Genomic DNA, 27,074 nt, shown 5'->3' with positions numbered 1-27,074 from the left:
CCGAGGGGAAAGAGACCAGACAAAGGGTGACATCCAGCTCGCCCAGCAGAGAAGTCCTGGTGGACCGCAGCAGAGAAGGGGAAAGGTTACCACGGCAACACCCTGCAGGACCACACGGGCTGCCCAGGCGACCAGGCGAGGCTCAGAAAAGACCTGCAGCCCTCAGCGGCCCTGCCTGCCACCACCTCCGCTTGCCTGGGGCTGTGCCCAAGGCCCTGCGCTCAGATGCCAAGGTCTCGGACCAGAAGCCACCGCCACTCTGTCCCTCCTTGTGACACTAAGGACACTAGCCCGCCAGGCCCCTCTGCCCATGGAATTTTCCAGGCAAGAATACCGGAGTGGGTTGCCATTTCCTACTCCATCCTTCTTGGCCCTTTCCGTAAAAGCCAAAAGGCAAGAGGAGGGGAGGAAATAAACAACTGAGATGGGACTGAATAAGTCCATTTGAGATCTTAAATCCAAAGTGCCACCTTTCAATCCACTTGAAACCAAAGTGCCACCTTATGCCTCTTCAGCTTAAGGAGCTTGTGCAAAAAATAACATCTGAAAAAAACAAACAAAAAAAAGATCTGGAAAGAGCCGGGCTGTCGGGCTTTGGCAACAGCACCGGTTCTCTGGGTAATAAAAGCTTGGCAGGAACATCCTAACGGGGGCTGGGGCTGCCCAACACTCTTGTCTGCTCTGTTTCCCAAAAGCACATTAAAAACACATTTCACTGTTTAATAGACTTATGAGCTGAAATGAATGTGTCAGAATTCTAATAAATATGATGGAACCTGCTAGCCCAGCAAATGTTAAATTTTGCAAAAGGAGACAGTATCCCTAACTCCTTCATAGACACTTAATGAATATTTTAAACAGAGAGTCCTGGCAGCTGCTCTGAAGGTTCCAATGAATTAAGTGGGGGCTTTATGACTGCCAGGATTAGGTGCTTCTGGTTTCCTCTCCCTATTTCCCCTCTCCCTTCCCATGTGCAGGACAGAAGCCCCCCACCCACCACCACCGCCCCTCCTCTGCCAAATAACCAAGCTCCTACAGCCTGGCCACGGGGGAGCAGAGGGTGGGGCTGGTGAGCGAACCAGACTGAAACGTGTCCCCCTCCACTGGAAGGTGCCTCCACATGGGATCTCGCTAGAAATAGAGTCTGCAGGTGGGACGAGTTAAGAAGTGGGCACAGTGGGTTAGGGCGGGTCCGACAGTTGGGGTCTTTATGTAAGCAGAGGGAGATTCAGACACTGAGGCACAGACATGCACACAGGATAGAAGCCCATGTGACAACGTGTTCGAGACTGGAGGTTTGCGGCTGCAAGCCAAGGAGTGCTGGGGGCCACCAGAAGTTACTAGAACCCATGAAGCTGTTAAACAGCCTGACCCTGTGGACGCTTTGATTTCAAAATTCCAGCCTCCGGAGCTGTGAGGGCACCCATTTCTGTGAAGACGCAGTTAGTGGAACATCATACGGCAGCCCTGGGAGATTAACCGTCAGGAGAGCACGCCTATCCATTCCCCCGTGTGTGACTATGAATCCCCCCAAAGTCAGCGGAGTAATTCCTCTAGGGGGGACTGCACACCTGCCAGCAGTCTTGCAAGACGGGACTTCAGATCACCTGACTCTGTCTCTGCTTGCTGCCTTGAGAAACTCTCCACCTCCTCAGTGCCGTTTTCCACACTGATGACTCAGCATTCCCAGTGCGTCCAAGTATGGGAAGAACAGATAAAGAGGTGGAAATACAGTGAAAGAATCAAAGAGATAGAAAGGAAAGGAAGGGAGGAGGGAGGAAGGAAGAAGGAAGGGAACAAGGGAGGAAGGAAGGAAGGGAACAAGGGAGGAAGGAAGGAAGGAAGGGGGAAACGGAGGGAACCACGCCAGTGCCCTTCCTTCAGGGGGTTACCATCCATAAGAAGGCAATGTTTCAAAGAAATCAGGTGCTATTAGGGGCTGAGTTGTGTCCCCTCAAATGCATGCACTGAAGCCCTAATCCCCAGGACTCAGTATTTAACTGGGTTTGGAAACAGGGTCTTTAAAGAGGTAATTTCATTATAACGAGGTCATCGAGGTGGACCCTCAACCAATAGGACGGGTAGGCAGAGGAACACAGGCGGAGGGAAGGCCAGCGGAGGACGCAGGGAGAAGGTGGCCGTCTACACACCACGGGGAGATGCCTGCGAAGAAAGCACCCCACCCACTCCCAGACCTGAGACCTCAAGACTCCAGAACTGTGAGAAAACGTATTTCCGCTGCACAAGCCGCTCACCCGGCAGTCCTTCGTTATGGCAGCCCTGACACGCGACCCCATGAACCGTAGCCCGCCAGGCTCCTCTGTCCGTGGGATTCTCCAGGCAAGAATACTGGAGTGGGTTGCCGCTCCCTTCTCCAGGGGATCTTCCCGACCCAGGGATCGAACCCAAGTCTCCTGTGTTGCCAGGAGGATTCTATATCCCTGAGCCACCTAGGAAATGTATACAGGCTCCAAGCTGCCTCTGGGCCCAGGCCTCCCGAAAAATGCACGGCACACTGACGGCCTAACAGGAAAAGTGGTGTTGCAGTGCTAAATTACACAACTCAGACGCGAAAGAATCTATAAAAAATATCCACGTAAGAATGCTCTCCCGAGCTGAGACACGGGGACGCTCACTCAGGCCTCCCACACAGAGCCCAGTCCCAGAGGGCATTTCTGTGTTACTTATTTCATTAAACATTCACGGTGCTAAAGAGCTCCTGGTAATTATTATCATTGAACACTGCTGTTCATCCTTTGTTGTTATTGTTCACTCAGTCGTGTCTGACTCTTTGCGACCCCATGGACTGCTGCACGCCAGGCTTCCCTGTCCTTCACTTTCTCCCAGAATTTGCTCAAACTCATGTCCACTGAGTTGATGATGCCATCCAACCACCTCTTCCTCTGTCGCCCCCTTCTCCTCCTGCCCTCAATCCTTTGGCAAAATATTTTTATCCTTTATCCTTTAGCAAAATATTTTTGTTTTGGTTTGGTTTTTTGCTATGAAAACGTGGCACAGTTTAATAGCCTCAGTGCCACTTGCCACGTGCTGACAGGTTTGGTTCACGGCCCTTTAAATGAAGAAACCCAGGTTACGGGCCTTGGCCCAGAAAGGACATAACAAAAGCAAGGCTTGTCTGTTTTTCAGGTCCCAAGCAATTCCTCTCAGTGAGGCCAGGAGAAGACTGGAAAATGTCCCCTAACCAGCCAATCACAGAAAAAAAAAAAAAAAAAAGTCTAATTGCTAAAACCACATGCCAAGGCATTAAATTTACATGAACAACTGTGAAGTTATTCTTTATCTGTAGCGATCTTACTGATACAAATTCAAAATTACTGATATCATCTCAGAGACGTCCCTAAACACATTATTTTGGAGACCTAGTCATTTTTAAAAAAGAGCTGCATCTGACTCCTGATCAAAGTGCTCTGCTATATTTCAAATGGATAACCAACAAAGACCTCCTGTACAGCACGGGGGACTCTGCTCAAGGTTGCGTGGCAGGCTGGATGGGAGGGGAGTTTGGGGGAGAGTGGACGCACGTGTGTGGATGGCTGAGTCCCGTCGCTGTTCACCTGAAACTGTCTCAACATTGTTAATCAGCTAGACCCCAATACAAAATAAAAAATTTTCTAAAAACCCACAAATGTAAGTGTACTAAATCTGACTGGAGATGTTGGTGACAGAAGTCAAGGAAGACTTGGAAAATTAGAAGATCTGTCAGAGGAAGCTTGAAGCTGCTTAAATAAGCCCTCTTTGCTTCCCTAGGACTCAACTATTCTGAGGAATTTCAGTGCTGAGGAAATCTAGGAGTTGGGAGCTGGATACGTGAGGCTGGTCTTACAGAGAGAACAGACAACTGTCCCCCAAGAAGGGAGTTCACCCCCATAGTGACTGGCTGCCCCCAAGCCCCACGTGTGTGCTGAAAACCATAATCCTCCAAAGGCCAAGCAGTGTGAAAAGCCATCTGTTGGGCTCACCTTTCAGCGGCTAAGACTCCATGCTCTCAGTGCATGGGGGACCAGGTTCCATCCCTGCGCAGGGAACTAGACCCCACACGAAGCACCTGAGTGTTCCCATGCCGCATAATAATATACCATTAAAAAAAGAAGAAGAAGCAAGTGTCCCCGGTTAAAATGCACACACACAGGCAGGACTAAAACGCCGTCAGTTACCGGTGCCTCCACATTCAACGGCTGATCAAATCGTTTCCCAGAGGCACCAAAGGGAGGACATTTAACGAGAGAAATGGGGGAGAGGAATGATTCCAAGCTCTGATTGAAGGAGGACAGCAGGATGCCTGGAGAGCAGCTGGGGGCGCCTCGCGGAGGGGGACGGGCATCGGAGAGCAAGCCCGCTCCATCGCAACGTGGAGTGAGCCATCCTGTAGGCGCTCATCTGGGGCCGGGACACTTGGAAACCTTAGGCCAAAAGAGGTAAACTCTGTCTCCCAAGACCAGTTCTAGTTCTACGAGAAAATGCCACCCAGCAAGGCCAGAGCATAAACAACGAGGAATTCAAGATTTTAGACTAAGAAACAAACAAATACTTGTGTCCAGGGGTGGTAAATTTCTCCAAATTCACAGCCCACTTAAAGCTATGTCTGCATCGGTTTCATTTTGCAAAACATGGTTTCTCGTCTGCCAGGCTGTCCAGGTAGAATTAGCTTTGCCAGCTGAATTCTCCTGACATAACAGAGTAAGACATCAAGGGAAAACGTGTCTCTAACAGGAGTTTCTTACGGCTTGGGCTTGCCTGACTTGAATCCCCATTCATGTCTCCCCCAACCAGCTTTGAAAAGGTTCATGGATAATAAATAGAAGCCACTTCACAACTAATTTCCCAAATTAAATCCACCTCTTTCTCTCCTGGAAAATAATGCCTACTTCTGTTCCTTCCACAGAAACACAAAATTACATTCAATTTTCCATCTGGCATGCTAATGGATCCATAAAAAAAAAAAAAAACAAAAACAGTCTTGGAGAGTTTCAGCTTCCTCTCTCAGAACAAACAACTTAAGGAAATGGGGAAGTTAACAATTATTTTCCCAGGTAGCTCAGCCGATAAAGAATCTGTCTGCAGTGCAGGAGACCCCAGTTTCATATCTGGGTCAGGAAGATCCCTGGAGAAGGGATAGGTTACCCTCTCTAGTAATCTTGGTTTTCCCTGGTGGCTCAGATGGTAAAGAATCTGTCTGCAATGCAGGAGACACAGGTTCGATCCCTGGGTTGGGAAGATCCCCTGGAGAAGGGCATGGCAGCCCACTCTAGCATTCTTGCCTGGAGAATCCTATGGACAGAGGAGCCTGGCGGCTACAGTCCACAGGGTCGCAAAGAGTCGGACATGACTGAGCAACTAACACACTCACTTTCACTTTCAGCCTAAAGAGTGACTTCCCAGGTGGCACCAGAGGTAAAGAACTTGCCTGTCAAAGCAGGCAGACATAGGAGACGTGGGTTTGATCCCTGGGTTGGGAGGATCCTCTGGAGGAGGGCATGGCAATCCACTCTGGTGCTCTTGCCTGGAGAATTCCATGGACTGGAGTGCTAGGGTCCTCGGGGTCGCAAAGAGTCAGACACGACTGAAGCAACTTAGCACGTAGCCTAAGGAGAGTCCTCGTGAGAAAGGAGAAAGACAGAAAGTTCACTGGCAGCTGAATGGGGCTGTTGAGGTGAAGAAACCCAGGTTCTAGATAAACACAGAGGTCATGGATCCATGTGAAGTGTGATGGACGTTATAGACCTTTGCCTTCCAAAAATGCACATCTTTTTTAAAGATTGGAGTATAGCTGCTTTACAATGTGTGTTAGTTTCTGCTGTACAACGCGACTCAGCCACGTGTACACATGTATTCCCTCCCTTGGAGCATCTCTTCCACACCCCATCCCACCCCTCAGGTCATCACAGAGCGCTGAGCGGCTACACAGCAGCTCCCCACCAGCTATCCCTTTAACCCACGGCAACAGACACACGTCAGCCCCACTCTCCCAACTCACCCACCCTCTCCTTGCCCCGCTGTGCCCGCAAGTCTGTTCTCTGCGTCTGTGTCTCTATTCATCAGTGCCATTTTTCTAGATTCCTCAAAACACACGGATCTTTCTGCATAAAGCTCCAAGAGGTTCACAGACTCTTTGGTGCCCGCTCTTGGGCTCCAGATGTACAGAACCTCTGGCTTAATTTCCAGAATTTACTCAACCATAGAACTGCCTACAGAGATGTGTTAACACGTGAAAATCTCTCTGCTGCATTAACAGCAAAAGACGGTGAACACTCTAAAAGGCCAACGAGAGGGGACTTATTAGGTAAGATCACAGCCAAAAATAAGAATGGGCAGCATCAGTGAGTGTTCCCGGAACAGAAACCGAAATGTGTTATGAAGTGAAAAACACCAGGCGCAGAGAAAGCGGGGCCAGGCACGACGGGGCGAACGCCGCATCAGGACTTCCGAAAAGGGGGGCCGGGCACGACGGGGCGAACGCTGCATCAGGACTTCTGAGAGGAAACACGGGAGATGAGAAACAGTGTCTGTGTCTGAGAGGGGAACATGGGCCGTAAGGGATCTGAAAGTGAAAGTGAAAGTGAAGTCGCTCAGTCGTGTCTGACTCTTCGAGGCCCCATGGACTGTAGCCCACCAGGCTCCTCCCTCCATGGGATTCTCCAGGCAAGAGTACTGGAGTGGGGTGCCATTTCCTTCTCCAGGGGATCTTCCTGACCCAGGGATCGAACCCGGGTCTCCCTCATTCCAGGCAGACGCTTTAACCTCTGAGCCAGGGATCTGAAGGAGGAAGAAAAATTACTTATAGTTGTCACCCAGGTCATTATTTTCTTAATTAAAAGAAAGTTGGTTGGAGATAGATACATAGCTGGGGGTAGGGGGCAGTGAGGGTGGGAGAAAGACAAAGAATGATTTATAAGAACTTCTGGTCTACCTGCGACCCAGACTACCCCCAGCCCTGAGAACAGTTGATACTGTAAAACATTTGGCACTGAGATGTACATAGGAAAGCATCGTAAACACATAAATGCTTTCCCTGGCGAGGGCCGCTGCTGAGACTCGGGGCAGCTGAACCCCTGTCTCGCAGAGCGGCCCTTCTGGCTTTTCCTCTTTTTGAACCAATTACAGGACATTACAACGGCAGTGCCAATATTAGTTTTTAGAGGCTGATGTTATTCACTAAACACCCATTAAACCAATCTCCGGGCTCCATTTACAGCAAGCTTAAGGGCAGATCCAGATGGTACAAATAAGCCATGCTCAGACTGGATCTGCACACAGCCAATCATCAAATAGCTATTATCAACTTTCAAGTCCTCAACTGCCTGACATCCACAAGTGTGCCCAGGCGAGAAGAGGAACAACCTTTCCAGAGGTAGCTGGGTTCCCTTGGGCTCCAAAAACCATCTCTGCACTCCCCCCATCCTCCGTGGGCTGCGTTTGCCCTCGGGTCTGAATGGCTAGCAACAGCGACCAAGGGTTGCCTGGTAACCTGGTAACGGGCTCTGCCCAGGTGCTTCTGAGCAGAGGACAGGATGGCATCGCCTCCCATGCAGCCTCTGCTCACCACCCCACCCTGGGGTGGCCAAGAAGGTCCAGCAAGCCTGGGAGACTTTCCAGCAAAGTCAACTCCTGAGGCAGGAGGACCCTGAAAGGAATGCTTTCCCGGCGAGGACCCGAGCGACCCGATGGACTGTATGTTGGAGAAGCGATGGCACCCGCTCCAGTACTCTTGCCTGGAAAATCCCACGGATGGAGGGGCCTGGTGGGCTGCAGTCCATGGGGTCGCTAGGAGTCAGACACGACTGAGCGACTTCACTTTCACTTTTCACTTTCATGCTTTGGAGAAGGAAATGGCAACCCACTCCAGTGTTCTTGCCTGGAGAGTCCCGGGGACAGGGGGGCCTGGTGGGCTGCCGTCTATGGGGTCACACAGAGTCGGACACAACTGAAGCGACTTAGCAGCAGCAGCAGCAGGACTGTATGTAGTCCACCAGGCTCCTCTGTCCAAGGGATGACCCCGGCAAGAATACTGAAGTGGGTGGCCATTTCCTCCTCTAGGGGATCTTCCCCACCCAGGGATTGAACCCGGGTCTCCCACACTGCAGGCGGATTCTCTACCACTCAGCCACCGGAGAAGCCAGCAGGGAAGACGCTGAGATAAACCAAACACAGACTCAGAACTCGGCAGAGCAGGATGACTGGCCAGAGAAAACGCGGAGGAAACGCCCCACCAGGTGATTTAAACTACCCCGAGGGCACGAGTGTCTCTGAGCCTGCCCACGCGCCTGTCCACCGTACTGCACTCTCTTCCTCCTAATAAACACCTCACTTGTGTTTCACTAATTTCCGTCTTCGTGGGGTTCTCTTCTACAAAGCGGAGGGGCCCGGGCCTCGTCACTGGCCACTGGTCCAGTGGCTCGGATTTGGCGCTCTCGCCGCCGGGGCCTGATCTTAGTTTCTGACTGGGAACTGAAACCCTGCTTCCAAGCCACGGCAGGCGGAGGCCACCCAACGTGAGTCCCACCGGTCCTATATTCTCATGGTCCTGTCCGAAAAGGTTCATGTCAAAGGGATCTCTTTTTACTTTTTTTTTTTGGCTTCAATTAAGTCGTATTTTATTTGCTAATGATTTACACGTTGACAATGACCTTGAAGACGGTATTGTCAACACTTTTTAAAAATTTATTTATTTTCAATTGAAGGATAATTGCTTTACAATATTGTGTTGGTTTCTGCCACACACCAACATGAATCAGCCAGAGGTATATGCCCTTTTTTACTTTTTTGATTGACAGGCACTGAACCTTTCCCCTGTGGCCTTGAAGACTGAAAAAAATGGGAGAGGATAAAGTCTGGCAAACTCCTTCATCCTATAGACGGCTCAGAGTCAGAACCATAAAGTCTTCATTGGGGATCACAGGAGATCCAACATGCAAGAGCTGGGGAGAATTGGCAGAAAGCCTTCTGTCCCGGAGTCCCCACGACTCGGCATGGAAAGTGACCGCCTTAACTGGAGGACGGTGCCCCACCCTGGCCACCAGACAGCTCTTGACTCTCCAGTAAAAGGAAGACCGCAGACCACACCCGAGGGAGCTGACTTGAGAACGAATGACACGTGTGACTGGACGTGGGGGGCGGGGCGGAGTTTTCGCGCTAACCCTCTGTTACTTGAGCTCCCGTTGGATGAATTTTCATTTCCTGATTAAATTCCACATCAGAAGAGGTGGGGGTGCCGTGAGCTTCAACCCGAGTGGAGGAGGTGTTCGAGTTTCCACGAACAATTCTTGCAGGACCTAATCTGAGCACGGATAGCTGAGAACTGGCGGACGCACGGCTATAACGCGTGTAGGTTACAGGATCTCTACTCCCGAGGTCTAGGGATCGTTTCAGAGACACCACATGCACACATCAAATTAAAACGCCAGCCCGGAAACATGAGAGGACTTGCTCCCTTAAATCACAAAGGTGAAGACGGTGGCCAGTCAGCAGTCTCTTTCTCCTCGATTCATCTAAAAGAAAGGAACTCCAAGCAAGGGATGGGGCGGCCGCTTTCAGCAGCCTTTGCCTGGTTTAGTTTCTGAGTCTGAGATTTACAGAAGTGGAGGAAAAGGAAGGGACGTTTCACAGCGACGCGGGACTTAAACAAAGGCCAAGGAAAAGAAAGGAAGCCACCTCTCCTGGTGCAAACTGGCACTTAAAGCAGCCAACTCCCCCAAGTGAGCCACGACGGGGCACGGAAGGGGAAGTCTGCACTGAGGCCGGAGACCAGCATCATTCTTCAACTCCTCCTCAGGGGGCACCAACCCAGGCTGCACAGCCCCCAAGGAGATTCAGGAATATAGCATCTCCCCCGCCCCGATTCCACTCAAGAGGGCGCACTCCCTCTAGCTTAAGAGAAAATGCATGGCTTCGCCGTCAGTGTTTTTAGGTTTTCAGGCTCCAGACTGAATCAGTGAAAACAAGACCCAAAGTTCCCCCAGATGAACCAGAAAAATGAAAGTCACGTCAGCAGAAAGGAACGTCCAGGGGGCCATCAGAGCGGGAGACAGAGGGACAAAGGTCTGTCCGCTGCAACCCGAATCAGCCCAAACCCACCAGAGCAGCCCACGGGCCCACTTGTCCAAGTCAGGGAAACAGGCAAAGGTTCCGTTACATACTGTGCTCTAAGCAGGTGGTTTGGAGAACCAACATGGAGGGGAGGCGTGTGGCCAGATGCTGGCCCAGCCCCGGGCGACAGCAAGGTGGGCACCTGGCAAAGACAGGACGGAGCAGCTGGCACGTCCCGGCCACCCCGCCCGCCCCCGGCTCCGGTCTCTCCTGTCTGACTCAGCTCGTGGTCTGCAGCAGGGAGCTTGCCTGAGAGAAGCCCCGCTCTACCTATCCGGATGGAAAGTTCGCTCTCGGGGAAGAGCATCCTGGCACCCTCCGCGTCGGACTTCTTCGTCAGCAGGGGGTCCAAATTCAGTGCCAGGGCCGTCTGCGGGTCTTCCGCTGCACCCTGAAATGAGAAGCAGGGCATCACTATAGCACCTCCTCTGCCGTCATCCCCCAGTCCTTCCGGCTCCCAGGGACCCAGGCAACCTGCTCATCTCCACTGAGGGCACCGGCTGCCTGGGTCAGACCCAGCTGCCAGGCCGGGAGGAGCCGTGAGCAAGGCCACAAGCTTTCTGGCTGCAGAACTTTGGGGATGACAACAGTTGGGATCGGAGGCGACCGTGCTGACCCCAGAAACGGGAAAAACAAACACTGGGAAAGAGCAGGTCAAACACCAAAGCCCTCTCTCCTCTCACCACAGGGCAGAGGGCAGAAGGGACTCAGTTCCTGAACCATCAAAAGAAGCCTGGACGCCAGGTCCGCCCAGTGGTGGCCTCAGTACAGGAACCAAGGTCAGCAATTTCCAGGAATTCAGCATCTTCCGGTTTCTCATGACATCAAAAGAGGAGGAGAGGCAAACAGAAGCATCTCAAAAGAAGGAAAGGGAGAGTCCTGGAGGACACAGCACATCTAAAGTTAAGCCCAGTTGGCCTTAAATCACATCAGCCTTCTGCTTTGTCCATCACCAGTTATTTTGACTCTTCTTTGCATTTGTTGAGCAAAGTCTTGATTTTGATCTTCACGTTTACTGAACAAATATTTACTGACTGTCAACTTTCTGGACACCTGGTAAACTACCCAGTTCTAGCTCTTATGGAGCTTACAGTCCAGTGAGGGGCAAACCAGTGAGTCTACAATGGGGCTGTGAGTCTGTCTTCCAAAGACATCGACGGGACCCCTAGGACCTAAGGGAAGGTGAACAGAATCATCTCAATGGCAAGGAAACAGCAGATACCTTCTGAAAACCAGGCAAAATAGTTCCAAACAAATGGAAGTTTCCATTTAAAATGTGTGTACCTCAAAATGCCAAATACTGTATGAGTCCACTTACGTGAAATACCTAGTTTAGGCAAAATCAGAGACAGAAACTAGAGGTTACCAGCGCTTCCCTGGGGGCTCGGATGGTAAAGAATCTGCCTGCAATGCAGTTAGCCCTGGGTTCGATCCCTGGGTCGGGAAGATCCCCTGGAGAAGGGAATGGCAACCCGCTCCAGTATTCTTGCCTGGAGCATCCCATGGACAGAGGAGCCTGGCGGGCTACAGTCCGTGGGGTCGCAGAGAGCTGGACATGACTGAGCAACTGACACTTTCACTTTTTCACTTTCAGGGGCTGGGAAGGAGTGGGGAGTTACTGCTCAACAGTCACAGGGCTCCTGTTTGGGGTGATAAAGTTCTGGAGGTGGACGGTGGCGACGGCTGCACAGCACTCTGAATGCAATCACTGCCATGAGTTATACACTTTAAATGGTTACAGTGGCAGATTTAATGTTATGTATACATTATACCATAATTTTAAAATAACAACGCAATATGCGAAACAGAATGGTACACTTTGGGTGAGCATCCATAAAGCTGGTAAAAAGAAAAAAAAAATAGCCAACTTAGTGGAGTAAATAAATAAATAAAATGTGTGATCTCAAAGGGGAGAGAAGAAGGCTTAATCACCCAATCATGGAATGCATCTGTTTATAAGCAAGTGCTAAATCTGTTTTCTTGGGTAAGTTTCAGAGGGGAATCTCACAAAAGTGATGCCTAGCTGTATCTTGCATAAAGACACACACACACACATCTTCTTGCTCATCAGGGATCAGAAAGAGAAATGATTCGGGTATTTTACTTCATTATTTCTGTCCAACTAAAGGTAAAAAGTGAAATATAAACCCTTCCTCTCACGTCCTCTGACTCCTCCAATATATTTCTGTTGTCCTCATCATTTATTTACAATGCCCTTTATAGGGCCCTTTTCAAAACTGAAGTAGAGTTGATTTACAATGTTAATTTGTCTTGTGCAGTAAAGCCACTCAGTCACACATATATACATGCTTGGTTTCATATTCTTTTCCATTATGGTTTATCACAGGGCATGGAATAGAGTTCCCTTTTCATGCACTTTAATAAAGACGCTGACACCTCCTTTAACCTTGTTTTAAAATGGAAGGGGAAAAAAGCCTTGTGGCACTGTGCGAGCCGCCCTCATTGAAGTTCTTAGGTCCCCACCCCCCTCCCCGGAGAATCCTAGGGGCAGCAGGCTCTCATCTGCGATGTCGCTGGGAGGGGGCATCAAGAGAGCATCCCGCTGAAGGGTCAAGGCTGACGACGCAGCAGATGGACGACCCCTGGGGACAGAAGGGCCTTGGAGCAGGCCGGCCCCGCCCTGCCCCCGGCGACAGCTGGCGTCCGTGCCACGTGCTGAGGGCCACGCAGTCTCAGCTCTTTGTCCATAAGCTTTAATTATTTCTCATCCTACATCTCACACTGACATCTGAGGCACCACCACGGCCATAAGACGTGTTTCCCCTGGAAAGCCTGTGCCTCAACTGGTGTTTCTTCCTTTGTCTTGCTTCTTTTTACAACGTGACTGAGGCAGAAGCGGGGCAAGGATGTGGAAAGGGAACCACTTCATTCCAGCAGAGATATGGCCGCCTTCATACACTTGGGGTGGCTGCTTTGATGGGGGTGGGCGGCGATCGGTCAGGTACAGCCGGGAGAGACCCTGGTTTTAACTGAGAACAGTGGCTTTCAGCTGGGGTGACTCTGCTCCCCACGGGACATTTGGCAACGGGTGCTTTGTGTGTGGGGTGGGGAAGAGGGGGTGCAGGCATCTAGTGTGGAGAAGCCAGGGATGCCACCGAACACCCAACAACACGCAGGGCGGCCCCCACCACAGAGAGTGACCCGGCCAAATGCCAACAGTGTTGAAGCTGAGACACTCCGCTTTAGAAGGATGAGAACGCTCACGACCTTTCTTTATTGCTAGCCATGCTGAGACCGCACAGGCCCTCTCTTTACTGTCAAGATAAGAACTTTGCTGCTTCCTCCAGGAAGCCTACCTGCCTTCAGGTATTTGGCAAATTTTTATTAAGTATCAACTGCACACCAGAACCAGTCTAGGTCCTGATGATTCAAAAGAGCCAAGTCCCCTGTCCTGCCAGAGACAGACAAGAAACTCACAATATACTATAAAACCGAGGGCTGGTCGGGATAATGTTGATTAGAGAAATAAATCATCACCATAGTGACATAGCACAACTGTTTTAAGTTCTGGGCTCCAGTAAGTAAGTAAGTACTCACTGTTGTAAGTACTGTGTCAGGCTTTCTTCCAGCATCTCATTATGAAGTGCAAAGCTGGAGGGCTCCTCCAGACACAGTGCTGAGAGAGGCCTCTCCGAGAAGGTGGCATCTGAGCAAAGACCCGAATGGAAGGGAAGAAGCCATACGGACTTCTGAAGGTGGGGTTTCAGGCCAGGAGACAAACCACCCCTCCCTTCCCCCACCAAATCCCTGGACCCTTTTATCAACTACATTCCGTTGGTTGTCATTACCTTATTCCAGCGCTGGGGGTGGGGTGTACTGAGACAATCCCACCTCAGCTTCACTTGGAAGCTGCCTTTTAAAAAGCTGAACAAAACCCTAGCAGATCTCCCTTGTATTCACCCCACTCCTGGGCACTGGGCCCCACCTGTGGCCTCGGGAAGGCAGGGCGGGCTGTGCAGCAGAGAGCTGCAGGGGGCACTCCCAGGTGATGGGGGGACAGCTTCTGCAGTCCAGCGTCCCTGAGCATCCCCAGACCCAGGCACCGGCCGGCCTCCTGGGGCTCCTTTTAAGCCTCCCTTTTAGGTTCCACCCTCCCCTCTCCACCACTGATTTGGAGAAGGAAACGGCAACCCACTCCAGTATTCTTGCCTGGAGAATTCCACAGACAGAGGAGCCTGGTGGGCTACAGTCTAGGGGGTCACAAAGAGTCAAACACGACTGAACAATTTTCACTCTAGGTTCCACCCTCCCCAACCCTCCCACGGAGAAACACACCCCTTGGAATTTCAAGGAACAGTCTAGCAAGAGACACCTTGTGCCTTGGTGGCTTTATCATACATTCTTGACATTGAGGGAGGGTCAGGAAACCCCTGTGGGGCTGACACCCCTCCTGGCGCCCTGGAGCCGCGTCTGCTCATCCAGCTCGGACACTGCAGTGGAAGGGTGCGGCATTTTTTTTTTACTGGACCCTTAAATAAACACAGCTTCCACCTGTGCTCAGGGGGAAGGGCAGTGGGAAAGCCACCAAGTCCCCCAGGAAGAAATTCCTGCTCTGTAGCCTCTTTGCTGATGGCAGCACACCCCTCTTTAAACTTGATAGCATCGCTGTCTTTCATTTCTGAAGCTTCTTCTTCGTTTTTTTTTTAATCTCTGCAGAACTTTTCCATCCACGCTACCTCACTCAATCCTTGCAGCCCCTGGTGCTGAGGTGAGGTGAGGCCTGATCCCTTCCAGGGCAAACCTCTGAGCGAGGCAAGCCATTCTCAACCTTTCACGGCGGCCCTGACAGCCTGCCTGGCTGCCCGTCGGTGGGGCAGTGAGTCACTGCCCTCCCCTGATGCTTTCAGCAGGGCTTCTGGGATGCAGGACAGCTCCGGGGTTGCTGGGTGCCCTTGCAGCTCCCAAATGCCAAGGCAGCTAAACACAGGCTCTGTCCCAAGCTACCGGTCTCCCTCTCCTCCTGCCTCCTCCTCCCACCCCTCCAGGGCTTCCTCCCCACTGCTCCCGCCTCCCCATCCAACCCTCCAAACCCAGCTTGGTACAGAGAGCAGGGAGGTACATCGCAACCCCCGTCCAGAGCCACAGAACCTGAGTTCATTGTCCTCTACTGACCATTATTGTTATTATTATTATTAATGGTTGTAACAAATCCCTGGCTCAGAAGAAACACAGCAACTTCCACCCGGTCTGGAAAGGTCGTGCCCAGAGGCAGGAGCTGGAAAAGTCTAGCACTTTCCAGAAGAAAAAGAGAGAGAGTGGAGAGGCAGGAGGGGGGGGGGGGGGGGGAGGAGGAGGAAATGAAATGAGGTGGAGGAAGGAAGGCAAGCAGTCCTGCAAAGTGCTTTATGTGAAAACGAAAAAAGCTTCAACACATAACACGCGTGCCTCCTTGCAGAAATAAAATCCGGGTGCTGCTCATCAGGGTTGGCCTTCCCAGGTCCCAGGAAGACAACTCGTGTTTCTAGAGCCCCAAAGAAATGAGCCCCAAACGGACTCAGAGCCTGGAGAGCAACCCGACAGGATGTAGGTGTCTGAGGATGGAGTCAACCAAGGCAACGGAAGCCTCATGAGCAAAGCACAAATGGAGAAATGCCACGAGGTACCGAAGCCTCGAGGGACCTGTAGCCCCAAAAACCCAGGGCAATGGCTGGATGTGTCTGCCCTGCATCCCATGAGCATCCTTCCCTGAGTTCTCCTGCCTCTGGCTTGATCCCACTGGGATGCATCCTTGCTGTTAACAGCCATGGGGTGGGTGGCGGGTGGTGGGCAGAGAGGGGCAGAGGCAAAGCAGACCGACCTCTGATGATCGCCACGGGCTTGGCTTTCACCAAACCCGCATGCACACCCACTGCTGTGTCAGTTTGGGCCAGGGCGGAGGGGAGAGGGAGAGGGGGTCTCTGGGATGTCTCGGCACATACCCCTGCCCCATGGAGTGCAGTCTCTTTAATTGAGGTTTGTCAGCGGCTCGGAACTCCCTGATGAAAAGCGGAGGGAAAGGTCACAGCATTAATTGGTGCCCCCTGCCAGCCGCACCCCCTGGGGACCCAGGTGCCTTTGTCCCAGCGGCTGCCTCCGCATCCCCACTTAACCCAGACACACAGGGTGAGGTGAAGTAATGGATGCTGTTTCTATTACTGAGAAATCGCAGTAATAATGACACTTGCAAGATGAGCTGAAATTATTCCACATAATGGAAAACAAAACTAAACGCTGGCCCTGATCACCAGGTGGAATATGGATGATTCTTACATAATAGATGACCTTCTCTCCCGGGGAGGCCGGGCGGGGCCAGGCGGGCCTCACAGCACACAGGGACACAGGGTGGCAGGGGGACAAGCGGCGGCTGTCTTCCCTGCCTTGTTTGCCCACATGTTGAGGGATCCTGGGTCACAGCCACAGACGAGGAGAACGGCCATCCGAAGTCCCTGGTCTTTGCCTGAGAGCATTTTGCCTGAGAGTGCTAGGACCGCACCCAGCCCAGCTCACCTCCCTTCCCCTGAAATAGCGGCAGGATATCTAGGCCTCTGCAAGTGAGGCAAGTTTTCACGTTTCTAAGGCATCGCCTTTGATGCCTTTAAAAAATCCTGGCTGAAGAAGCCTGAGCTCCCTCCTCCAAGAAGTGTTCCTGGATAAACTCAGTCTAGTCTGGATTAAATACAACCTCCCTCTCTTCACTCTCTTGACATCCCGCTCAGGTTTCTCTCATCACAACTACACAACTGCAAAGTAACTCTCAGTTTCCCTGGCTGCCTCAAACCATGATATTTTTGAAACTGAGCCCCTCTTGGCAGGGCCCAGAACAATGTCCAGGGACCAAGAACTCACTGAATCGATCAGACTGAGTGATACCACAAAATCTCCAAGAGGAGAGGGGAGAAGCTATATAACAGAGAAGACAAAAAAAATCCAAGTGAACACAAAATATTTAGGCCTTGAGAAAGAAAGACAAGGGGATTAGTGCAGAGATGGAAGGAAAAAGCTTAAACGTATCAAAGAGTGTTTTTTTTTTCTTTAATAAGATTTTTTTTTGATGTGGACCATTTTTCAAGTCTTTATTGAATTTGTTAAAATCTCGCCTCTGTTTTATGTTTTGATTTTTTGACCTCAGCCTGAAGCTTCCCAAAGGCGAGGTTAACTACAGAATTCTAGCTATATTTAAAGCAACATAAGCATGCTATTGCTCAAATGATCTTTGTAGAGACAAAACCTTTTCCTATTTCTGATACCAAATTACTATTCATAATCAAGCCTATTTAATCACATAAAATAGATTCTAAAGAACCACACAGTTCTCTCTGCAAGGATACAGCTCTCTGAGAGTCTGCAAAGATAGCCCTTCAGTCATAGTTCCACGTAAGCAGCTCTGAGCTGGGTTGCAAACAACCAGGTCTCCCACTAGTGTGGCTCACAGAGAGATGGCACGGGGCCGAGTTTTCCAAACCGTTATGTTTATCCTTGTAACGTGAAATACAACTTTCCCTCAAAACAACAATATAAATCTAAATGAAGGCAAATATCGAAGTCCAATGAAGTATTTTCTTTCTAACCCTCAATGATTATCTGAGACTCAATCCTAGGAGTCATTAAAATATACTAGAAAATCCATGCTGAGCCTTTTCTGCCTTCTCAGCAATTTGAGAGCCCCCAGCTGATCTTTCCAGGCAACGGTTTCTGACTTATGGTACCATTTTGGAGAATATAAGATCCCTTCAGAAGTCTGCTCAAAGATAAGATTCCTCTTCCTAGGGAAAAAAAAAAATTGTGTTTCAGACACTTATTGTTAGCTACAAAATACCCCAAAACTTAGTGGCTTAGAACATAAATCAGTTATTACTGCTCATAAGGCCACAGTCAACTGGGCACTGCTACGCATACACCCTGGCTCAGCTAACATCACCTAGACTCACATGTGTACCATCTGTGGCCATCCCTGGCTCACCCAGGGGTTGGATGGTCGAGGATGGCACATGCGGGCCGGTGGCCAGGAGCTGGCTGGCTCTTGGCTGGGAAACCTAGATTCTTCTCCATGGAGCTGTCATCCTCCAGTAAGCTAGACTGGGCTCATTCATGTGGCAAACTCGGGTTTCCGGGGAAGCAAGAGAAGGAAAAGCTCAGTGCCAAGTGAGAGTCAAATCTCTGCCTGCATCACATCTGGTACCACAGTAGGTCAAAAGTCATCCAGATGGGAAGGATGGAGGAGCCAACTATCCCTTCTGGGGGAGATGGGGGATCCAGGGTCACACTGCCATAGTATGGATGACAGCAGGGACAGGATTTGTGGCCCTTTTTGCAAACAATCACAGCACATAGGCAGAGATGAAATGCAGCCTTCTCAACCCCCGGGTGAAACTCACAAACTCAGCTTCATTCTCCTAAAAGAGTGCTTCTCTGATGGGGAGCCACGGACACATTCGCAGAGATCTGAAAGTTCTCTATAAAAATTTTTTTATTTTGTATTTTCATTTAAACCATAAAGAAAAACTAATCATCTCATACGCTAGTAAAGTAATGCTCAAAATTCTCCAAGCCAGGCTTCAACAGTACGTGAACGGTGAACTTCCAGACGTTCAAGCTGGATTTAGAAAAGGAAAAGGAACCAGAGATCAAATTGCCAACATCTGCTGGATCATCAAAAAAGCAATAGAGTTCCAGAAAAACACCTACTTCTGCTTTATTGATTATGCCAAAGCCTTTGACTGTGTGGATCACAACAAATTGCAGAAAATTCTGAAAGAGATGGGAATACCAGACCACCTGACCTGCCTCTTGAGAAATCTGTATGCAGGTCAGGAAGCAACAGTTAAAACTGGACATGGAACAACAGACTGGTTCCAAATAGGAAAAGGAGTATGTCAAGGTTGTATATTGTCACCATGCTTATTAACTTACATGCAGAGTACATCATGAGAAACACTGGGCTGGATGAAGCACAACCTGGAATCAAGATTGCCGGGAGAAATATCAATAACCTCAGATACGCAGATGACACCACCCTTATGGCAGAAAGTGAAGAACTACAGAGCATCTTGATGAAAGTCAAAGAGGAGAGTGAAAAAGTTGGCTTAAAACTCAACATTCAGAACATTAAGATCATGGCATCTGGTCCCATCACTTCATGGGAAATAGATGGGGAAACAGTGACAGACTTTATTTTGGGGGGCTCCAAAATCACTGCAGATGGTGACTGCAGCCATGAAATTAAAAGACGCTTACTCCTTGGAAGGAAAGTTATGGCCAACCTAGACAGCATATTGGAGAAGGCAATGCCACCCCACTCCAATACTCTTGCCTGGAAAATCCCATGGATGGAGGAGCCTGGTAGGCTGCTAAGATTCAGACACGACTGAGTGACTTCACTTTCACTTTTCACTTTCATGTATTGGAGAAGGAAATGGCAACCCACTCCAGTGTTCTTGCCTGGTGAATCCCAGGGACGGGGGAGCCTGGTGGGCTGCCGTCTATGGGACCACACAGAGTCGAACACAACTGAAGTGACTTAGCAGCAGCAGAATATTAAAAAGCAGAGACATTACTTTGTCAACAAAGGTCCGTCTAGTCAAAGCTATGGTTTTTTCAGTAGTTATGTATGGATGTGAGAGTTGGACTATAAAGAAAGCTGAGTGCCAAATAATTGACTCTTTTGAACTGTGGTATTGGAGAAGACTCTTGAGAGTCCCTTGGACTGCAAGGAGATACAATCAGTCCATCCTAAAGGAGATCAGTCCTGGGTGTTCACTGGAAGGACTGATGCTGAAGCTGAAACTCCAATACTTTGGCCACCTGATTTGAAGAACTGACTCATTGGAAAAGACCCTGATGCCAGGAAAGATTGAAGGCGGGAGGAGAAGGAGACAACAGGATGAGATGGTTGGATGACATCACCGACTCAATGGACGTGAGTTTGAGTTAACTCCAGGAGTTGGTGATGGACAGGGAGGCCTGGCGTGCTGCGATTCATGGGGTCGCAAAGAGTCGGACACGACTGAGCAACTGAATTGACTGAACTGAATAATGCCAACCGTCTGAATCACTAGGGTGGTCTCTTTGTAGCCAAATGCTATGGCTGGGGGTCAGTGCTTCTGTATGCCTTTGTGTTGATAAGAGTGGTTACTGAGCGGTGTTGCTTTCACTGTTGAGGGCTAATTGTTGAGGGTGAGCTCAACAAACAGAGGATGTGACTCTGGGCCAAGCTCAGGCAGACTTCCTCGTGGAGCCCTGTGTACATGGGGGAAGTTTCCAGGAAGTTCCAGAGCAGCCCCGGGAGTACCACCTCCCTCCAGCAGTGTTCCCGGGACAGACCTGCCAGAGGCCCAGGCAGCTGATCACCACAGTTGGAACCCCTGGCTCTTGGACTTGGTAGCTTATTTTTAGCGAAACCTTGTCTGCCACATCACAAATTTTGGTTCCCTGACTCTGCAAGAGCCAAAAAGCACAAGACTAGTGTGTATCTACGCTCTGGCATAGTAAGGCTGGCAAATGTGTCTCTAACAGGGCTTCCCTGGTGGCTCAGACAGTAAAAAAAAATCTGCCTGCAATGCAGGAGACCCAGGCTCGATCCCTGGGTCAGGAAGGTCCCCTGGAGAAGGAAATGGCAACCCACTCCAGTAGTCTTGCCTGGAGAATCCCATGGACAGAGGAGCCTGGTGGGTTACAGTCCATGGGGTCGAAAAGACTCAGAAATGACTGAGAGACGAACACTACTACACTCCTACTAACGGGACAGTAAAAATACCTTGAACCTCATTGGGACTGTGTGAGATATATTTCCTTTTAAATGAAAATACACCTTGAGTCAAAGGGGAAAAACACAGTCTATAGGGTGAAACAATGGATTCTCCTCCTCATGGTCTCCCTCCTTATCAACTGTCATTCAAAATACAGTACAGTCACGTGTGGGACGTCCCTCGTGGTCCAGGTAAGACTCCACACTCCCGGTGCAGGGAGCTCGGGTTCAATCCCTGTTCAAGGAACTAGATCCCACATGCTGCAACTAAAGATCCTGCATGCCAAACAAAGAGTTCACGTGCCTTGCGCCCCAACTAAAACTCCCTCGTGCCGCAACGAAGGCCTGGTGCAGCCAAGCAAGTAAATGCACATTAAAGAGACACAGAGCAACATCTGCCTTCACGTGGCTACTACTGAGAGCTTGACAGTCCACAGTGACCTTGTAATGGTTTTTCTATGGACAACATAATGGGGGTTGTTGGAAATGAAGTCACGACTCTCCATGCCGCCTTTAGCCAAAGCAACATGTTGACCGAGACACCACATTCACGTCTGTGTGCGGACGAGAGGCTCCTGAATGACCCCTTTTGTCCTGCGTGGGCATCTCCCAGAGCTGCCTGTTCACTGAGATGCTCCAAGAGGAAGGATTCCACAGACAGATGCGGGAAAATCTGAGAACGTCCGTGCATATGTGGATAAAGACTCTGAGGCCCAGATCAAAGAAAGGCTTTTGTTTAAACCTGCATTTCCCACACCAATTTGGCCGCACACAGAACTTAGTCATACTCAGCAGATGAAATTTCAGAGATCAGAGCTCAGAGCAGTTCTCCCCTGTTCCTTGCAGTCAGAATGTCCAGCAGAACAGTTCTCCCTATGTTGTGATAGCATCACATTTTATCTGGAAAAAAAGACTCAAAAAACTGGACGGGGCATCTTGGCCTCAGAATATCTATCACTTTCACAAATAAGGTCTGTTAATCATCTTGAAAAATATTAATAATAAATATTTTAAAAAATGAGTCAGTAGAACGTATTGTGTTTCTCCCGTTGTAGTCACACCAGCTGGAGATTATGAAAACCAAGAAGGTAATTATTCTATCAAACCCACCCCTTCCCTTGTTATATAACTATCAATAACAAAATGACATATTTAGGAAAAAATAGTCTATTACCTTGCTCTAAAAGAGATTTTTATCAGAGCACCACTGAGGAGAAAAAAAAACCAAAAACTAATATCAGGCTTATCAAAAATATTTATAGCTCTGACAGCTGTAAAATCATAAAATGATCCTTCCTTGGTTCTATGAAGGAGACAGAGGGAAAGAGCATCTGTCGGAAAGTCACGACCCATAGAATGGACTGATGAGTCAAGAGGCCTCTGCCCATAACATTCTGGTGAGCAATCGAAGTACTAAACCAATGCGGCACGGGATGCAGAACGGGCGGAGGCAGAGAAGATGCAGGGGGTGGAGGCAGAGACAGAGTGGGCAGAGGCAGAGACGGAGGGGGCGGAGACAGAGAGGGTGGAGACCGAGATGGAGGGGGCGGAGAAAGAGACTGAGTGGGCGGAGGCAGAGACGGAGGGGACGGAGGCAGAGATGGAGAGGGCAGAGACAGAGATGGAGTGGGCTGTAAAGAAGCATCCTTGGTGTGGACCCCAACATTTGTACAAACCCTCTTGTCTGTCCCATGGTCAGCTTCTAACTGCCCTTTCTTGCATTATCACTCTCAAACCTCAAGAACTTTTTGTGACGTAGACAGATGGCATCACTAGCCCTATTATGGTTGAATTGTTGCACCCCCTCCACCCTGCTGCTAAAATTCATATGTTGAAAACCTAACCCCTAATCCATCTGAGTAAGACTGTTTGAAGATGGGATCTTTAACTTTTTTTTTTTGGCTCTGGCACGCGGTATGTAGAATCTAGTTCCCTGACCAGGGATTGAACCCACGCGCCCTGCGATGGAAGTGGGACTGCGAAGGTAGAAGTCCTGAAGATGGGATCTTTCAGTTCAGTTCAGTCGCTTAGTCATGTCCGACTCTTTGTGACCCCATGAATCGCAGCACGCCAGGCCTCCCTGTCTATCACCAACTCCCGGAGTTCACTGAGACTCACGTCCATCGAGTCAGTGATGCCATCCAGCCATCTCATCCTCTGTCGTCCCCTTCTCCTCCTGCCCCCAATCCCTCCCAGCATCAGAGTCTTTTCCAGTGAGTCAACTCTTCACATGAGGTGGCCAAAGTACTGGAGTTTCAGCTTTAGCATCAGTCCTTCCAAAGAACACCCAGGACTGATCTCCTTTAGAATAGACTGGTTGGATCTCCTTGCAGTCCAAAGGACTCTCAAGAGTCTTCTCCAACACCACAGTTCAAAAGCATCAGTTCTTCGGCGCTCAGCTTTCTTCACAGTCCAACTCTCACATCCATACACGACTACCGGAAAAACTAGAGCCTTGACTAGACAGACCTTTGGTTGGCAAAGTAATATCTCTGCTTTTGAATATGCTATCTAGGTTGGTCATAACTTTCCTTCCAAGGAGTAAGCGTCTTTTAATTTCATGGCTGCAGTCACCATCTGCACTTATTTTCGAGCCCCCCAAAATAAAGTCTGACACTGTTTCCACTGTTTCCCTATCTATTTCCCATGAAGTGATGGGACCAGATGCCATGATCTTAGTTTTCTGAATGTTGAGCTTTAAGCCAACTTTTTCACTCTCCTCTTTCACTTTCATCAAGAGGCTTTTTAGTTCCTCTTCACTTTCTGCCATAAGGGTGATGTCATCTGCATATCTGAGGTTATGGAGATTTCTCCCAGCAATCTTGATTCCAGCTGTGCTTCTTCCAGCCCAGTGTTTCTCATGATGTACTCGCCATATAAGTTAAATAAGCAGGGGGACAATATACAGCCTTGACGTACTCCTTTTCCTATTTGGAACCAGTCTGTTGTTCCATGTCCAGTTTTAACTGTTGCTTCCTGACCTGCATACAGATTTCTCAAGAGGAAGGTCAAACGGTCTGATATTCCCACCTCTTTCAGAATTTTCCAGAGTTTGTTGTGATCCACACAGTCAAAGGCTTTGGCATAGTCAATAAAGCAGAAATAGATGTTTTTCTGGAACTCTCTTGCTTTTTCCATGATCCAGCAGATGTTGGCAATTTGATCTCTGGTTTCTCTGCCTTTTCTAAAACCAGTTTGAACATCTGGAAGTTCACAGTTCACATACTGCTGAAGCCTGGCTTGGAGAATTTTGAGCATTACTTTACTAGCATGTGAGACGAGTGCAATTGTGCGGTAGTTTGAGCATTCTTTGGCATTGCCCTTCTTTGGGATTGGAATGAAAACACCTTTTCCAGTCCTGTGGCCACTGCTGAGTTTTCCAAATTTGCTGGCATATTGAGTGTAGCACTTTCACAGCATCATCTTTCAGGATTTGAAATAGCTCAACTGGAATTCCATCACCTCCACTAGCTTTGTTCGTAGTGATGCTTTCTAACGCCCACTTGACTTTACAATCCAGGATGTCTAGCTCTAGGTGAGTGACCACACCATGGTGATTATCTGGGTCGTGAAGATCTTTTTTGTACAGTTCTTCTGTGTATTCTTGCCACCTCTTCTTAATATCTTGTGCTTCTGTTAGGTCCATACCATTTCTGTCCTTTATCGAGCCCATCTTTGCATGAAGTGTTCCCTTGATATCTCTAATTTTCTTGAAGAGATCTCTAGTCTTTCCCATTCTGTTGTTTTCCTCTATTTCTTTGCACTGATCTCTGAGGAAGGCTTTCTTATCTCTTCTTGCTATTCTTTGGAACTCTGCATTCAGATGCTTATATCTTTCCTTTTCTCCTTTGCTTTTTACTCTCGTCTTTTCACAGCTATTTGTAGGGCCTCCCCAGACAGCCATTTTGCTTTTTTGCATTTCTTTTCCATGGGGATGGTCTTGATCCCTGTGTCCTGTACAATGTCACGAACCTCTGTCCATAGTTCATCAGGCACTCTATCTATCAGATCTAGTCCCTTAAATCTATTTCTCACTTCCATTGTATAATCATAAGGGATTTGATTTAGGTCATACCTGAGTGGTCTAGTGGTTTTCCCTACTTTCTTCAATTTAAGTCTGAATTTAGCAATAAGGAGTTCATGATCTGAGCCATAGTCAGCTCCCGATCTTGTTTTTGCTGACTGTATAGAGTTTCTCCATCTTTGGCTGCAAAGAATGTAATCAAGCTGATTTCGGTGTTGACCATCTGGTGATGTCCATGTATAGAGTCTTCTCTTGTGTTGTTGGAAGAGGGTGTTTGCTATGACCAGTGCGTTCTCTTGGCAAAACTCTATTGGCCTTTGCCCTGCTTCATTCCGTATTCCAAGGCCAAATTTGCCTGTTACTCCAGGTGTTTCTTGACTTCCTACTTTTGCATTCCAGTCCCCTGTAATGAAAAGGACATCTTTTTTGGGTGTTAGTTCTAAAAGGTCTTGTAGGTCTTCATAGAACCATTCAACTTCAGCTTCTTCAGCATTACTGGTTGGGGCATAGACTTGGATTACTGTGATATGAATGGTTTGCCTTGGAAACGAACAGAGATCATTCTGTCGTTTTTGAGATTGCATCCAAGTACTGCATTTCGGACTCTTTTGTTGACCATGATGGCTACTCCATTTCTTCTGAGGGATTCCTGCCCACAGTAGTAGATATAATGGTCATCTGAGTTAAATTCACCCATTCCAGTCCATTTCAGTTCACTGATTCCTAGAATGTCGACATTCACTCTTGCCATCTCTTGTTTGACCACTTCCAATTTGCCTTGATTCATGGACCTGACATTCCAGGTTCCTATGCAATATTGCTCTTTTCCACATCGGACCTTGCTTCTATCACCAGTCACATCCACAACTGGGTATTGTTTTTGCTTTGGCTCCATCCCTTCATTCTTTCTGGAGTTATTTCTCCACTGATCTCCAGTAGCATATTGGGCACCTAGCAACCTGGGGAGTTCCTCTTTCAGTATCCTATCATTTTGCCTTTTCATACTGTTCAAGGCAAGAATACTAAAGTGGCTTGCCATTCCCTTCTCCAGTGGACCACATTCTGTCAGACCTCTCCACCATGACCCGCCTGTCTTGGGTGGCCCCACAGGGCATGGCTTAGTTTCATTGAGTTAGACAAGGCTGTGGTCCGTGTGATTAGATTGACTAGTTTTCTGTGATTGTGGTTTCAGTGTGTCTGCCCTCTGATGCCCTCTCACAACACCTACCATCTTACTTGGGTTTCTCTTACCTTGGACGTGAAGAGATGGGATCTTTAAAGAGGTAATTAAAATGCAGTCATTAGGATGGGATCTAATAATATGACTGGGTGTTCTTATGAGAAGAGGAAATCTGAACACAAACATGTGTGGAGAGAATGTGGTGTGAAGACATGAAGACAAGACAGCTTCCACGAGCCATGAGGGGGCCCTGGAACAGACCCTTCCCTCACCACTTATTTTTTTTTCTCTTGAAAGTTGCTCAGTCGTGTCCGACTATTTGTGACCCCATGGACTATAGAGTCCCTGGAATTCTCCAGGTCAGAATACTGGAGTGGGTAGCCTTTCCCTTAGCCAGGGGATCTTCTCAACCCAGGGATCAAACCGAGGTCTCCCGCATTGCAGGCGGATTCTGTATCAGCTGAGCCACCAGGGAAGCCCAGTCATCACTCTTAGGAGGTGCCGACCCTGCTGTTGCCTTGATCTTGGCCTTCCAGCTTCCAGAACTGAGAGGCAATAAGCATCTGCTGCTCACACCATCCAGCCTGTGACACTTTGTGAGGGCAGCCCTAGCAGATGGGTGTTGCCGTTGTTAGTTGTTCTTTGGCCGCTCCGTTGTGTCCGACTCTTTGCGACCCCCTGGACTGTGACCCTCCAGGCTCCTCTGTCCATGGGATTTCCCAGGCAAGAATACTGGATCGGGGTGCCAATTCCTTTTCCAGGGGATCCTCCCGACCCAGGGATGGAGCCTGCAACATCTGCTTGGCAGACGGATTCTTTACCACTGAGCCACCTGGGTAGCCCCTGTTGAAGACAGCTAAACATGAAAAGTAAGTCAAAGAGGGATTGGTCATCAGAAGGGACAGAGGTGCCCTCAGCGCCACAGTGGGGGCCCTGACCCATCAGACATGCATCCAGGGAATCGGAGTGAGAAGTATTCATTCCAACAGACCAGCAGACAAAGAGCAGCAGCAGTGCTGAGG

The 27,074-nt window shown here is 49.2% G+C and overlaps 1 protein-coding gene across 4 annotated transcripts in view; it reads right to left on the bottom strand.

Moving 5' to 3' along the window:
• Window positions 1-27,074, bottom strand: part of SLC39A11 (solute carrier family 39 member 11) — a 289,518-nt gene that overhangs the window by 167,558 nt on the left and 94,886 nt on the right. For 3 of the 4 annotated variants that reach the window (XM_070774168.1, XM_070774170.1, XM_070774169.1), the window contains one exon: window positions 10,354-10,495. In XM_070774168.1, coding sequence (XP_070630269.1) covers window positions 10,354-10,495 — 142 coding nt within the window. The remainder of the gene's footprint in view (window positions 1-10,353; window positions 10,496-27,074) is intronic. The other variant, XM_019982119.2, reaches the window with a different exon arrangement.

Source organism: Bos indicus, chromosome 19 (assembly GCF_029378745.1).
Source record: "Bos indicus isolate NIAB-ARS_2022 breed Sahiwal x Tharparkar chromosome 19, NIAB-ARS_B.indTharparkar_mat_pri_1.0, whole genome shotgun sequence".
Lineage (NCBI taxonomy): Eukaryota > Metazoa > Chordata > Mammalia > Artiodactyla > Bovidae > Bos > Bos indicus.
Note: the sequence above shows the minus strand (reverse complement) of the source record. Positions and strands in the feature narration are given on the sequence as shown.